This window comes from Oncorhynchus kisutch, linkage group LG7 (genome assembly GCF_002021735.2).
Source record: "Oncorhynchus kisutch isolate 150728-3 linkage group LG7, Okis_V2, whole genome shotgun sequence".
In the NCBI taxonomy this organism is placed as follows: domain Eukaryota; kingdom Metazoa; phylum Chordata; class Actinopteri; order Salmoniformes; family Salmonidae; genus Oncorhynchus; species Oncorhynchus kisutch.
Genome location: NC_034180.2, coordinates 488,595 through 504,322, shown reverse-complemented (window position 1 = coordinate 504,322; position 15,728 = coordinate 488,595). Strand labels below are relative to the sequence as shown.

At 42.6% G+C, this 15,728-nt stretch overlaps 1 protein-coding gene across 2 annotated transcripts; it reads left to right on the top strand.

Moving 5' to 3' along the window:
• The first annotated feature begins 3,778 nt into the window (after nucleotides 1-3,778).
• Nucleotides 3,779-13,885, top strand: LOC109892061 (acidic leucine-rich nuclear phosphoprotein 32 family member B-like). 2 transcript variants are annotated; one of them, XM_031828266.1, is made up of 8 exons: nucleotides 3,779-4,200; nucleotides 6,683-6,796; nucleotides 10,287-10,436; nucleotides 10,725-10,847; nucleotides 10,962-11,139; nucleotides 11,453-11,562; nucleotides 11,663-11,702; nucleotides 13,733-13,885. In XM_031828266.1, exons 1-8 carry the CDS (start codon nucleotides 3,805-3,807, stop codon nucleotides 13,879-13,881), a joined length of 1,260 nt encoding a protein of 419 aa, XP_031684126.1. In that variant the 5' UTR covers nucleotides 3,779-3,804; the 3' UTR covers nucleotides 13,882-13,885. The 2 variants fall into 2 exon arrangements, with proteins under 2 accessions (XP_031684126.1, XP_031684127.1); XM_031828267.1 differs by lacking the exon at nucleotides 6,683-6,796 and having other exon boundaries at nucleotides 3,782-4,200.
• The last annotated feature ends 1,843 nt before the right edge of the window (nucleotides 13,886-15,728 follow it).

Genomic DNA, 15,728 nt, shown 5'->3' with positions numbered 1-15,728 from the left:
TCACATGCTTTGTAAACAGGTGTAGACTAACAGTGAAAAGCTTACTTTACTACAGGCCCTTCCCAACAATGCGATGGTGCTGTAGGCCTGGCACTTTCCTATAGAGCTTCCCAGGGCTAGGTGGTCATCTACCTGGCTGATGTAGGCCTTGAGCTCCCCCAGCACAGTGGTGAGGTCTTTGTCCAGGGCTTTCGGAGCTGGAGGCATCACCTGGATGGAGGATGTGAACTTTGGATTTGTCTTTTGAGTGGAGTATTCTGGGGTCTGTGCTATGACTATCCCGTCTCTCAACCCCTAAGTCCAACTGGGGATCAACAGTACAGGAGGACGAAGCTACGGAGTCTGAATGCAGCGTCTCCACACTGGTGGTCCCCTCTTCTGATGGTACACTGGTGGTCCCCTCTTCTGATGAGTACACTGGTGGTCCCCTCTTCTGGTGGTACACTGGTGGTCCCCTCTTCTGATGGTACACTGGTGGTTCCCTCTTCTGATGGTACACTGGTGGTCTCAGATTGGACGCCACAGTCATAAGTATCTGTGTCAATGTCCACTCTACTGTGTGGGGAGTCATAGAGATGTAGGGTGCCTGTGATCGTATCACATAGACAGATCTGAATAGATCTGTCTATGTGATACTAACTGCCAACCAGACAGACTGCCAGGACTTATGCCACATTCAAGTGCTGGTCGGATCTTGGAATGCTAACTGGTTGAACGTAGCATGTGTATAACTAAAACCTATTAGCAAGTCTGACATTTCCGATTTGCACATGAATGGGGCATCACTGAGGATTTTATTTTGCTTGCTGGCATTAGTGCAGTGTTTAACCAATTCACAGCCTCCTAGTGGGTTGCACACACACATGGTTTAATTGCAAAGTTGTCTCAATCATTTAACTTCTACATCAGTGTTGTAGGAGGTCAACGTTTTCACAATGCATTACACAGGCGGAATGGTTTATTTTATATTGACCTTGGTAGCCATGTTTGTTGCTAGCATAAATGCTCAAATGGGGGCACCCTTTATTACAGTGCACTTTTATATATCCCCCAGCAATAATACACTGTTTTTACAGCATGTCCAACTATATTTGTGCTAAACTGAGTCCTAGATATTTTTCCTGATTCAGTAGGGACCCAGATATTTAGCTAGGCTAGCTACGCAAACAAATGTTTCACTAGTTCGGGTCATCCACATCTTGTAGGCTATAACTACCATTAGCCCCCCCCCCCCCCCCCCCCTTAAGCTACCTAGCCATAATGTAACGTTTTATATTTAAGCAATAAGGCACCTCGGGGGTTTTGATATGGCCAATATACCATGGCTAAGGGCTGTTCTTATTCTTATACATGACGCAACGTGGAGTGCCTGGATACAACCCTTAGCTGTGGTATATTGGCCATATATCACAAACCCCAAGGTGCCTTATTGCCAACTTTAAAGGGAGAAGGGGGATACCTAGTCAGTTGTACAACAATGCCTTCAACTGAAATGTGTGTTCTGCATTTAAGGGGGCTGCCTTGCTCAGGGGTAGAACTACAGATTTTTACCTTGTCAGCTCAGGGATTCGATCCAGCAACCTTTCGGTTACTGGACCAATGCTCTAACCAATAAACTGGTTTCCAATTAAATGAGAGCAGTAAAAATACATGTTTTGTCATAGCCATGGTATACCATGGCTATCAGCCAATCAGCATTCAGGGCTCGAACCACCCAGTTTATAATACTAGCTTGCTAACAGTCGATTGAAGTTTGAAGTTATTGAGGGGCCATTGCCATATACAATGTTGCAGATCATCTTCTACTCGCCTAGCCTCACATCTCGACAAATGTTATATTGTTTGATATTCATAAACAAATGTATTTTCTGGCAAGTTAAAGCTGATTTGTTACATACTCTGGTCAGTTTTAGGTAGACCCAATGATTTATATAAACCCTGGATTGCTGATGCTATTTATTGGGCATTGAGGCTTTGAAGCCACCGGTTGGCCATATTGGCACTCCATAGTAGGAGCAGTCCTCCATAGGAATGAATGGGATTCTGCAGTATTTCAATTATGTTTCATGGGGGGGGGTCAAAATCAAAAGTAACAGTCAGTATCTGGTGTGGCCACCAGCTGCATCTCATGGACTGCACCAGATTTGCCAATTATTGCTGTGAGATGTTACCCCACTCTTCTACCAAAGCACCTGCAAGTTCCCGGTCATTTCTGGGGGGAATGGCCCTAGCCCTCACCCTCTGATCCAACAGGTCCCAGACGTGACCTGTTTTGCAGGAAATCACGCACAGAACGAGCAGTATGGCTGGTGGCATTGTCATGCTGGAGGGTCATGTCAGGATGAGCCTGCAGGAAGGGTACCACATGAGGGAGGAGGATGTCTTCCCTGTAACGCACAGCGTTGAGAAGATTGCCTGCAATGACAACAAGCTCAGTCCGATGATGCTGTGACACACCGCCCCCAGACCATGACGGACCCTCCACCTCCAAATCGATCTTGCTCCAGAGTACAGGCCTCGGTGTAACGCTCATTCCTTCGACGATAAACGTGAATCCGACCATCAGCGAAGAGCACTTTTTGCCAGTCCTGTCTGGTCCAGTGACTGTGGGTTTGTGCCCATAGGTGACTTTGTTGACCGGGATGTCTGGTGTGGACCTGCCTTACAACAGGCCTACACAAGCCCTCAGTCCAGCCTATTTCGGCTCATTGCGGACAGACTGAGCACTGATGGAGGGATTGTGTGTTCCTGGTGTAACTCGGGCATTTGTTGTTGGCATCCTGTACCTGACCCGCAGGTGTGATGTTCGGATGTAGCTGTTTAACAGTTTGACTTTAGTCCGTCCCCTCGCCCCTACCCGGGCTCGAACCAGGGACCCTCTGCACACATCAACAACTGACACCCACGAAGCATCGTTACCCATCGCTCCACAAAAGCCGCGGCCCTTGCAGAGCAAGGGGAACCACTACTTCAAGGTCTCAAAGCGAGTGAGGTCACCGATTGAAACGCTATTAGCGCGGACCACTGCTAACTAGCTAGCCATTTTACATCGGTTACAGTTACACGTGGCCTGCCACTGTGAGGTAGATTAGCTTTCCATCCTGTCTCCGTGTCTTGGGCATCTCACAGTACGGACATTGCAATTTATTTCCCTGGCCACATCTGCAGTCCTCATGCCTCTTTGCACCATGCCTAAGGCACGTTCACACAGATGAGCAGGGACCCTGGGCATCTTTTTTTTGTGTTTTTCAGAGTCAGTAGAAAGGCCTCTTTAGTGTCCTAAGTTTTCATAACTGTGACCTTAATTGCCTACCGTCTATAAGCTGTTAGTGTCTTAACGACATTCCAGGTGCATGTTCATTAATTGTTTATGGTTCAAGCATGGGAAACAGTGTTTAAACCCTTTACAATGAAGATCTGTGTTATTTGGATTTTTACGAATTATCTTTGAAAGACAGTGTCCTGAAAAAGGGACGTTTTTTTTTCTGAGTTTACTTTAAGGAACATTTTTATATTTTATGCTTAGCTCATATAATTTAAAAGAATGCATTAAGTTGTCTGTAATAGAATACACGTGACAAAAACGAATGTAGACATGCTTTTCTGTAGCTTCTAAAATACTCTGTTTCACAATTGAGTGCCAAGATGGCTGCAATACAGTACCCCACTCCAGGGGTTAAACACATAATTTGGTGCACCACCCCGTTCCAGAAAATGGATCGCTCCTACAGACAGTCACGTGGCCGTGGCTTGCTATATAAAGCATGCAGACAGGCGTCTAGTTATGTTATATTGAACGTAAGAATGGGCAAAAAGAGTGACTTAAGGGACTTTGAGCGTGGTATGATCGTCGGTTCCAGACGCGCCGGATCCAGTATCTCACAAACAGCCACACTCTTGGGCTTTTCACGCACGGCAGTGTCTGTGGTTTACCGAGAATGGCGCGACAAACAAAAAACATCCAGTCAGCGACAGTCCAGTGGGCGTAAACAGCTCGTTGATAAGAGGGGTCGAAGGAGATTGGAAAGAATCGTGCAAACTAACAAGCGGGCTACAGTTAGACAAATAACGGCGCAGTACAACAGTGGTGTGCAGAACGGCATCTCGGAACGCACAACTCGTCGATCCTTGTCACGGATGGGCTATAGCAGCAAACGCCGGGCAAACGAAGAGTGGAAAAACATCGCCTGTGTAGATAAGGTAAAGGAGTCAATGGAATGCAGACCGTTCCATTGATTAGATAGGTCAGATTTGTTGAATGTGCGCCAAACACAGTGGATGTATCAAATAAGGGTTTATTTATGTATTGTCACAGGCCCACAATGTGGTTACTTAAACCCGAATGATATGTTTCGCTGTTTTCGCTGCATAATGTTTAGAAGTTGCCCCTTAAGGCTCAGAAGAAGTGACGGCTAAATACTAACTCCCGTTCATATAGCTAAACTTGTTAGGTAGCATACATCAATCGGTGGTAGTCAGTAGTTTTTTTTAACTGTAACACAGTTGATTGGTTACGATGACATGATGTTGACATCCATATAAGCGTTCTACTCCGATTTTTACCTTAACGTGTAAAATACATTGCCTAAATGTAAACTAATTTCGTTGGGGCAATGAAGAAATTCGGAGTCTTTCCTACACAGCCCTTTCCCATATGCGTTTCCATGGCAATTCCATTGTTTTGGTCCAGTTCGATCGACTTCTTTATCGCATCTGTTGCGAGCGGTCAACGAATGTTTATTCCCAGCCATATTATTCCTCGCAACTACCACGAAGGAAAACAAAAAACTTACTGAAACTGGCCAACAAGCTCCACGTTCATTGTCGATATTTTGTACTTTGTGTTAATAATTTCACGTTTTATAATGTATAGGAAAGACAATTAACATGTTGGAAAGACAATTACAAGACTATTAAAGCCGGCCTGAATGACATGAGACCGAGCAAAAGGCGTTCGGTGTGTGGGTTTCTAAAACTCCGTTCGACCCTCTGGCTTTTCATGCATGCATGAATACAAGTATTCAACATTGAATGCATTTTAATTGATATTTTTACGGTATTACTGCGAGTAAACAGTCAGTCTTATTTGGAGCGTTTATATCACTGCATCTCAGGAATCGCCATGTTGTCATTCTGTCGTCTTTGAAGCTCTAGAGGAAGGAACTCCATCTTTGTTTTACTAATTTCCAATAGTGTGCAACTGCAGCCTGCAATTCAGGGCGTTGTTGCAGTGGGCATTCCTGCATCTTTAGGGACGTCCCCTCCTGCATCTGTAGAAACACCCTGATAAGTCCATTGGTTCCCGCATGAATGCACCCCTAGAGCACAACATCTTCATGCTTGTGTGACACCTTTTTGAATGTGGATCCAAAGGGAAATAAATGTTTCACCCTCTCCTGCTGTGTACCGGAGTCCACTTTGTCTGCTAGCGGGACACTGTCTAGTGGTCGCTAGCACAGCAGTTGGGATGCTGGGACGACACCATGTGCTAACTAGCTAGCTTGCTAGCTTGCTAGTCAGCGACACTGTTAGCTTATTAGTTAACGCACGGAGTCGCCCCCGCCTGCAGTGTACCAGAGTCCTCTTTGCTAGCTAGCGGGACACTGTACCGGGTCGCTCTCACAGCAGTCGGGAAGCTGGGGAAACACTATGTGCTAGCATGCTAGTTAGCAACACTGTGCTAGCTTGTTAGTTAGCTAGCTAGCACACTGTCGCCCCCACGTACTGGAGAAAACCATGCCTGACAAGCGGGGGCGAAGGACACTGTCTAACGGTCGCCCCCACGACAGGTGGGAGGCTGGGACGACACCATGTGCTAACTAGCTAGCTTGCTAGTCAGCGACACTGTTAGCTAGCTAACACACGTCATCGCCTGCTGTGTACCGGCGTCAGCCTCAGGACGAGCTGGCTAAGCTAGCACAGTGTCCTCCGCTGCCGCCGTCGTTAGCAGAACTGCGGGAAACAGTGTCTGACCGGTGGGGGCGAAGGACACTACTGGTAAAGATTTTTATAACTAACCCAAGAGCACAGAATGCTGCTGCGGGGAGAACGACTCATAATGGCCGGAAACCACGTGTTTGATGTATTTGACCATGGTTGCCCTTAGTTTGAAGATGTAATCCAGAGACTGGTGTTTTCTCCATCTCCTTAGCTATCATTCTCTAATTCCACTGATTTAAAACTTGGTCCTCCAGAAAGTGGAGAGCAACACTTATGCAGTTCTCCTACGCAATATACTTGTAAAAAAAATAAAAATAAAAAAATAAGAAGCCGCGCAAGACAGGATTACCTACACATACTGACCAGCTCAAATGGACAGAAGCGTGCTATATGGCAGACCAATCCGAACTCATCTCTCAGCATGTCCAGTCCACTCATTATCTCAGCCAATCATGGCTAGCGAGAAGGTTGCTGTCTTTCTGTGGCTAAACCAACTAGGCTCAGTATTTGTCAATTTTATTTGTATTTACAGAAGGCATACAAGTTTTATTAAGGCACATGAAAGTTATGTTTCAGAAGACATTTCTGCCAAAATATGCATTTTGATTTAAAAAAAATTATATTCAAATGGCTCACCTGTGAAATAGTGACCCGTGACATATGCAAGGTTTTTTCTGAAACGAGTCACATTTGATACCATTCCACTCCAGTCATTAACACGAGTCCATTCTCCCCAATTAAGGTGCCACCAACCTCCTGTGCCCAAGATAGACCTGAGCCTGGTCATTTCCAATGGGAGCAAATGAATCATAGTTGGCAGAACAACCAAGGAGATGGGCAGAGCATGCACGAGCTAGTGAGATCCTATTGGCACGTTCTATCATTTATTGCATATTTTTCATATGGAACACGTACATTTTTAAAAAATACTTTGGCAAAGGGTCAAATCTACAAAACTCTTGTCTGTTACAGATTCTAGTTTTGGAAACACAATACTGTATGGAGATCAAATGTTTAATAGATGAGAAAATTAGCAGAATGTCGGCCCAAACTCCATCTTCTCCCATTGCTGGCCACTGGGCTTCCTCTCATCACCATATTTAGTATTGAGTGACCAGATGCTAACCAGACACCAACCAGATGCTTCATATTCATACAACTGGTGAAATATCTGTCTGATTGTTCTGTGCTACTGGTGTGTACTAGCTATAACAAAGAGGAAGTGAGGGCTAATTTGGCTGAAAATCTTTCTCACTCCAGCAAGTGGGGTTGTTTCGCCAACCAAGCAAGGAGTTTTTGTATGGCGGTCAATGAGTTTTGAATTTGGTCAACAAAAATGTATGGCCTATTTTCTACGTGAGGTGTATTTGATCTAATATATGTTTCATAATGTTCAAGTTAAGTGTACTGATATAGGTCACGTGACAGCCAGCAACCTTCGGAAAGTATTCAGACCCCTTGACATGTCCACGTTTTGTTATCCCATAATGACAAAGTGAAATGGTTGTTTTAAAAAAAACAAATACCTTATTTACATATGTATTCAGACCCTTTGCTATGAGACTCAATTGAGCTCAGGTGCATCCTGTTTCCATTGATCATCCTTGAGACACCTGTGGTGAATTCAATTGATTGGATTTGATTTGGAAAGGCACACACCTGTCTATTTTAAGGTATCACAGTACACATCAGAGCAAAAACCAAGCCATGAGACAGATTGTGTCAAGGCACAGATCTGGGGAAGGGTACCAACAATTGCATCATTGAAGGCACACCAAGAACACAGTGGCCTCCATCATTCTTAAATGGAAGAAGTTTGGAACCACCAAGACTCTTCCTGGAGCTGGCCGCCCGGCCAGACTGAGCAATCGGGGGAGGAGGGCCTTGGTCAGGGAGGTGACCAAGAACCTGATTGATTTGATTAGATTTGATTAGGATCTCTTTTAGTCCCCATTTGGACTAATCTTCCAAGAGTCCTTAAACATTAAATACAATTTATAATACAAACACACTTTCACATATAACACACTATTACAAACATACATAATACACTAGCATAATGACCCAATAAATACTCAGTCTAAATAAATATTGATTCTTCGTCTACTATAGTCCCACAACATTTCTATATACTATATTTAAATTGTTTTTAAATAATGTTTAAACTTCTATATTGAAAGGTTTCTAGTTTGCTCAGTTAATTTATTCAATTTCTTTATTGCTCTAAATCGAAATGTTCTTTTGCCAATTTTTTTTTGTCTGGATAACGCATAGATGGTGGAAATCTATTCCTAGTATTTACTGTCTGTCTCTTACCAACTGAATACCGTTGTGAACAGAACCTGGCCGTTTTAAATGATGTATATTATAAAATAAGCATGTTTTTTTAAATTATCTTGTTGATTGATGACCAACCAAGAACACTGCGCATGACTGCAACAGAAGAACCATATCTCCGCCTTAAAACAATCCTTGCTGCTTTGTTCTGTTCAATCTGCAGCCTCCTAACTTCACTAGATGATGCATTTCCCCAGACCACTGAACAATAGTTCACTTGACTCTCAACCAATGCCTGTGTTATTTGCTGAAGGATTTTCCCTGGTAAATATTTAGCTATCCTTCTGATTATGCATGCTGTTTTAATATATTTTTTTTACATAGATTAGGTATTTGAGACGACCATGATAAGCAGTTGTCTAGCTGCACTCCCACTAGTTTGATTTCTGCCACTTCTTCAATTTGTACTCCTCCCATACTTAATTGTATCCCATGCTGTTTTGGCCTTTTCCTAGTTGAACAGACCAACATAACTTTGGTTTTCTTTTCTTGTTTAAAGCAAGTTTGTTTTGGCAAACCCATTTCCTGATAATCTCCTTGCAAAGCTTGCTGTACCTGTTGGCTACTCTGACAGAGCTACAGAGTTCCTCTGTGGAGATGGTTGTCCTTCTGGAAGGTTCTCCCATCTCTGCAGCACTTCACCAATCAGGTCTTCATGCTGGAGTGGGCAGATGAAAGCCACTCCTCAGTAAGGCACATGACAGCCCAATTGGAGTTTGCCAAAAGGCATCTAAATAAAGGACTCTAGGACCATGGAAAACAAGATTCTCTGGTCTGATGAAACCAAGATTGAAGTCTTTGGCCTGAATGCCAAGCGTCATGTCTGGAGGAAACCTGGCACCATTATGTGCTTCGGCCTGTGCAACGCTCCAGCTACTTTTGAGCGTTTGATGGACAGGGTGCTGGATTGCATCCCCAACAGCAGTGTCTGGTATATCTGTCTGGTATATACTTAATTTATTTGGCATGGGCTACGGCCAAACAGTAGCCTGTGTAAAGTTGGGTTAATAAACCATCAATTCGTAAACTCAACCCTCTGTCTGGACAATTGTTCCTTTATGATCTGGTCAGGTCATTACAATATAGAGAGGCTCCTGTAGGAACACCCCGATTTGCGGGCTGCAGTTGCAACCTAATTTCTAACAAACTGTCCTATCAGTTGTTCTCTCGACGGCTAGTCAATCAATTTACCTCAATGTTTTCGATTTAGAGTATATTTGCAATCCTTTCCATTGCTGTAGGGTAGATAATGGCGGGCAGTCAAGCTTCTCTTGCAGGTCCTCAACTGCACGGCAGCGCTTAAAAGGGCAATGGCTAGCCTGTAGCGAGCTTGCTAACAAAAAGCATTGCATGTGTCATTAGTGACTGAACAGCGGGCAAGTGAAGGTAGAACTGTATTGTGCGGTTCTTCCTCGTGGCAGCTGGTTTAAAGAAACAACCGCGGTGCCTCGACATAAAACATCATGCAACCGAATACCTTTTATTGATGGCTCCACTCGACAGCCTTATCAATGTTTCACTTTGTTAGTGTGCAAATCATGACCTTTGACGTTCAACGTTAACTTTTTAAAACCTTTTTGTTGCGCAACGACTGTCCCTGACTATTTAATGTGAACTCTGCTCTTTAAACAATTAAATGTAACATTTTGTAACTAGGAACTGAGCAGTTGCAAGTATTCATACAGAAGTCAGGGAAACCGTCAGTGGAATAACAACCACTCCTATCATTGCGGTCCATATTTTGTGTATTGACCTTTTTCATCCTGAAGTTTAGATTAAAAGCTTTTTGTTTTTATCCATGAAAAATATTGATGCAGCAAGTTACTGTTGCCAACATGTGACTATTCTCACATGTTTCCCACAACTTTTATATAAATGCATCAAATGTTTTTCATAATATGGGTCCAATATCCATTATCCATTGTTTAATGCATCTGAAACAACGCATGCATGTGTTTTTGTTAAAAAAAAAATGGATTACAATTTAACAAATTATTTTATCCTTATAGGTACGAGAACTTGTCCTGGACAACTGCAGATCAAATGAAGGGAAAATCAAAGGACTCTCAGAAGAATTTGTCAATCTGGAATTCCTCAGTTTGATAAACGTTGGCCTAATCTCAGTCTCCAAACTTCCCAAACTTGGGAAACTGAAAAAGGTGGGGTGGGGGGGTTCTCTCCATTTTTAACACAAGCTTACAGTAACATTTGTTAACTCCTTTTGAAAAATACCTTAAATTCTGCCGGGGGTGTAGAAAGAGCCATTTGTTTGTCCCTAATGGCACCCTATTCCCTATATAGTGCACTTTTGAGGGCCCTGGTCTAAAGTAGTGCTCTATGTAAGGAATAGGGTTCCATTTGGGACGTAGTCATTATTTTCTGAAAGGCTGTTACTTGCTTTGGTGTTTTTGGACAGAAGTGACTGATATCTTCACATTATGTTGCAGTTGGAACTCAGTGACAACAGAATCTCTGATGGCCTTGACGTGTTAGCAGAGAAACTCCCCAACCTCACACATCTAAATCTAAGCGGGAACCAACTGAAAGACATCAGGACATTGGAACCTTTGGTAGGTACACCAAACTCCCGGTAGAGCACAATACAGTGCGACACCATCTCATTGGCTCAGGCTATGCCTCAAATTTCATTTCCCCATATAGTTTTGACCAATTTGGTCCCACAGAAAAAGCTGGATGGCCTGAAGTCTCTAGACTTGTTCAACTGTGAGGTGACCAACCTGAACGACTACAGGGAGAGTGTGTTCAAGCTGCTCCCTCAGCTCACCTACCTGGACGGGTACGACGTGGAGGACCGAGAGGCATCCGACTCGGACGGAGAGGTGGACGATGACGACGATGAGGGTGGGAAGCCATTTAGTTTGTGTTTGAGGGAATACAAGGAAATGTAAGTGCAGATGTGCGTTGACTGGAAGGTCTTCTGTAGCTCAGTTGGTAGAGCATGGCACTTGCAACGGCAGGATACTGGGTTCGATTCCCGGGACCACCCGTTCGTAAAATGTATGCTCGCATCACTATAAAACATCTGCTAAATGGAATATTTCTCTATTGCAATCCATATGTTTTGTCATGGAAGGCAATTCTGTTGTGTATTTGTAGGGTTTGTCGGCATTTCTCTGTGATGACTGACAATGGAGGTGGTTTATTTGTTTTTTAGGAGAGGATGAGGACATAGAGGAGGAAGACTTTGACGAGGAGGATGATGACTATGAAGAGGAGAGAGTAGTAGTAGTAGGAGAGGATGATGAGATCAGCGGAGATAAGGAGGTAAAGCCATTTTTGGTTTGTTTGTGACCCAATAGTTTAAAAAGATAAACATGGTTTGAGAGCTCTGTGGCTGCTGACCTGCTCTGTCACTTCTCTCCAGGAGGAAGATCTCGGCATTGATGATGAAGTTGACGAAGATGGTATGTCATTCATACTTTGACACAAGCTCACTTTTGTATACTTCACTAAGTACAGTACCATTATAGTATAGGGATGCATGATATATCGGTGAACATATCTGGTTAACGCCAATGTGCAAAACCGATGTCAAAGCTGACATGCATACCTATAAAGTAGGTACATGAGCTAATGACGCCATGTAAAAATGTTGCGCAACACAGCATTCCTAACCTAGCCCACAATGTCTGCTGTGTGGATCGAGTAGTCAACAAGTCGAGCAGTTATTTGAAAGAGTAAGAATTTCAACAAGACAACTCAAAGGCGAAATCCATTAAAGCCAAGATAATGGAATTCATTGCCCTTGACAATCAACTGTTCTCTGTCGTGGGTAATGTTGGCTTTCGCCGACTGGTCGAGCACTGGTACACACTACCAATTGCACTATTTTCAGAATAGCTCCTACCGGAGTTACACAGTAGTAGCGTTACGACATACATACTATGGAACGCCGTTTGGGTCTTTGCGTGTCAAAAATGATACAGTAGAACTGTCAAAGCTCTACAAAAAAGTCTGCAAACACCGGCCATGAACGATGTTTACAATACCGCGTTTAATAAAGCGTCATTTGTTTGACCTCATCTTCTGGGGTAGCTAGCTTTAGGTAGCACCAATACAACCAGCTTGAAAAGCAATAACAGTAGAAACTGCAGTCATTTTTATTATTCTTAGCAAGGATTTAGGAATCGTAAGTGTTAGCTAGGTAGCCACTTGTTGTTCACCTATTGAAATTGAACTGAAGTTCATGAAAATAAATAGCTAGCCAGCTACTTAACCCTGTTGCCCAATGCTAACATTATAAGCAGCCAGTTAACTTCATCTGGCTAGTGATGCTCGACCGGACCGGGTTATGTGTCGTGAAGCTAGCCACAATAAGGATTAGTGTCATTGACAGTGATGCAAATGATTACAAATAGTAGAATTATGCCAAACTTTTATTTTGAAGGCTAACCGCAAAGTCCATTATTGTGGCTAATCCTTATTGTGGCTAGCTTCACATAGATGGGTCCGACCACCATTAATCAAATAAGAACTGTCTTATAAATTAGGGTTATTTTAGATGACACCTAGCTATGCTACTGAAACATGTGGTTTTGCTATGTTTTTGGGGAAGAACATTGTTTGCATCCATGAGCTAGCAAGCATTTTTTTTTTTATGATCAGCACTGTGCGAGACAACATTACCAGCATCATAGCATACGACGATGAATCATTGTGACATATGAAATAGGAACTACGTAAATTAATGAACATGTTAAATTATTGTGACGTACAATCATATTCAGGTCCTGATTGGTCAACAAGCTTATTTGACACGTCAAATGGTGTGACCAAACAGGACCTGAATATGACTGCATGTCACAATAATTTAACGCGTTCATACATTTTTTACACTATCACTTGTATTTCATGTCACAACAATTCATCGATATGTATCTTTTGCCGTGCAAAGACCCAAACAGCGTTCCATATCAATCCTGGTTGAGAATGAAACGACTAAACAAATGAACGACACAGCAAGTAAGTGAAATAAATGCGTTTTTATGATGTTTTACTGGTAATGGAGACATGCGTAAGTGCCATCAAAATAACCTTTTGGTCAGTTTGTGTGTAACCTTTTATTTAACTAGGCAAATCAGTTAAGAACAACAATGACGGCCTACCACGGCCAAACCTGGACGACGCTGGGCCAATTGTGCACCGCCCTATGTGACCCCCAATCACGGCCGGATGTGATACAGCCTGGATTTGAACCAGAGACTGTAGTGACGCCTCTTGCACTGAGTTGCGGTGCCTTAGACCGCTGCGTCCATGTTTGTGTGTGTTAACTATTTAACTGTACGAGAATGCTTAAAAGGCTGCTAAAATTTTTAATATTGGTTATCGGTATCAGGTTTTTTGGCAAGGAAAATGTTGCATATCGGTATCGGCCAAAAATGTAATGTCAGTGCATCACTAGTATAGTATAATGAACCTTTCCCATTTCTACCAGAAATCAAGGCTGTCCAAGGAGAGAAGAGAAAGCAAGAGCCTGACAAAGATGATTATGAGCAGAAAACGACAGCCTATCAAGTTACCAACCCCTTCCCTCTCCACCCTGACACCCACCCTACCTACGCCACGACTCTCTCCCAGCTTTGAGCCCGTCTAGGGTAGAGGTCGACCGATTAATCGGTATGGCCGATTTTTCAAGTTTTCTCAAAAATGGGTATTTTTGGGCGCCGATTTAATAGATTTTTTTTTTCAAATATCTTTTTTTATAAATTTTTATTTTATTAATTTTATACCTTTTTTTTTTTAATTTAACTAGGCAAGTCAGTTAAGAACACATTCTTATTTTCAATGACGACCTAGGAACGGTGGGTTAACTGCCTTGTTCAGGGGCAGAACGACAGATTTTTACCTTGTCAGGTCAGGGGATTCAATCTTGCAACCTTACAGTTAACTAGTCCAACGCAATAACGACCTGCCTCTCTCTAGTTGCACTCCACAAAGAGACTGCCTGTTACGCTAATGCAGTAAGCCAAGGTAAGTTGCTAGCTAGCATTAATTAAACTTATCTTATAAAAAACAATCAATCATAATCACTAGTTAACTACACATGGTTGATGATATTACTAGATATTATCTAGTGTGTCCTGCGTTGCATATAATCTGACTGAGCATACAAGTATCTAAGTATCTGACTGAGCGATGGTAGGCAGAAGCAGGCGTGTAAACATTCATTCAAACAGCACTTTCTGGCATTTTGCCAGCAGCTCTTTGTTTTGGGGCAAGCATTGCGCTGTTTATGACTTCAAGCCTATCAACTCCCGAGATGAGGCTGGTGTAACCGAAGTGAAATGGCTAGCTAGTTAGTGCGCGCTAATAGCATTTCAAACATCACTTGCTCTGAGCCTTCTAGTAGTTGTTCCCCTTGCTCTGCATGGGTAACGCTGCTTCGATGGTGGCTGTTGTCGTTGTGTTGCTGGTTCGAGCCCAGGGAGGAACGAGGAGAGGGTCGGAAGCTATACTGTTACACAGGCAATACTAAAGTGCCTATAAGAACATCCAATAGTCAAAGGTTAATGAAATACAAATGGTATAGAGGGAAATAGTCCTATAATTCCTATAATAACTACAACCTAAAACTTCTTACCTGGGAATATTGAAGATTCATGTTAAAAGGAACCACTAGCTTTCATATGTTCTCATGTTCTGAACAAGGAACTGAAACTTTAGCCTTCTTACATGGCACATATTGCACTTTTACTTTCTTCTCCAACACTTTGATTTTGCATTATTTAAACCAAATTGAACATGTTTCATTATTTACTTGAGGCTAAATAGGTTTTATTGATGTATTATATTAAGTTAAAATAAGTGTTCATTCAGTATTGTTGTAATTGTCATTATTACAAATAAATAGAAAATCGTCCGATTTTTAATCGATATCGGCTTTTTCGGTCCTCCAATAATCTGTATCTGCGTTGAAAAATCCTAATCGGTCGACCTCTAGTCTAGGGCAAGGCTGTACCAGACGGTTGGTCAGAGTGGAGCTGCCTCCGCCCCATGGAATCCAGAGACATTCCCAAGGTTCTCAAGCAGCGCACTACTCCGCATTCCACAATTTCACTGTCAACTCCCCCTTTATGTATACCTGTGTGAGGACTTCAGGATTGGTATTTCATTTTGGGTCTGCGCTTTTAATATTTTTGTTGGATGAATTATGAATACATTGTTAGGTTTATTTCTTACCCCTTTGTCTGCATTCTTTATTTTTTTCCCCCCCAAAATAAAATTGCTATAGCAACTGTGCGACAAGCGAGCTGTGATTTTGTGTGGCCGCCTGTTGCACAAATCAAGGTTATAGCAAAAAAAATTGTTTACTCTCTGTATGACTAAGCTTTGTAAATAAAATGTTTGCGTTTTGCGCTAGTGACAAGTCTAGAACTCATATTTATATCACACAATATGCAGCAAATACCTCAATGGATACTTCAGTCACT

Coding starts and splice junctions, on each gene's coding strand:
- LOC109892061 (XM_031828266.1), top strand. CDS start 3,805: ATGGGCAAAAAGAGTGACTTAAGGGACTTTGAGCGTGGTATGATCGTC. Junction 6,797..10,286: donor GGCAGAGCATGCACGAGCTA/GTGAGATCCTAT, acceptor TTATCCTTATAG/GTACGAGAACTTGTCCTGGA. Junction 11,140..11,452: donor GGACGATGACGACGATGAGG/GTGGGAAGCCAT, acceptor TTTGTTTTTTAG/GAGAGGATGAGGACATAGAG.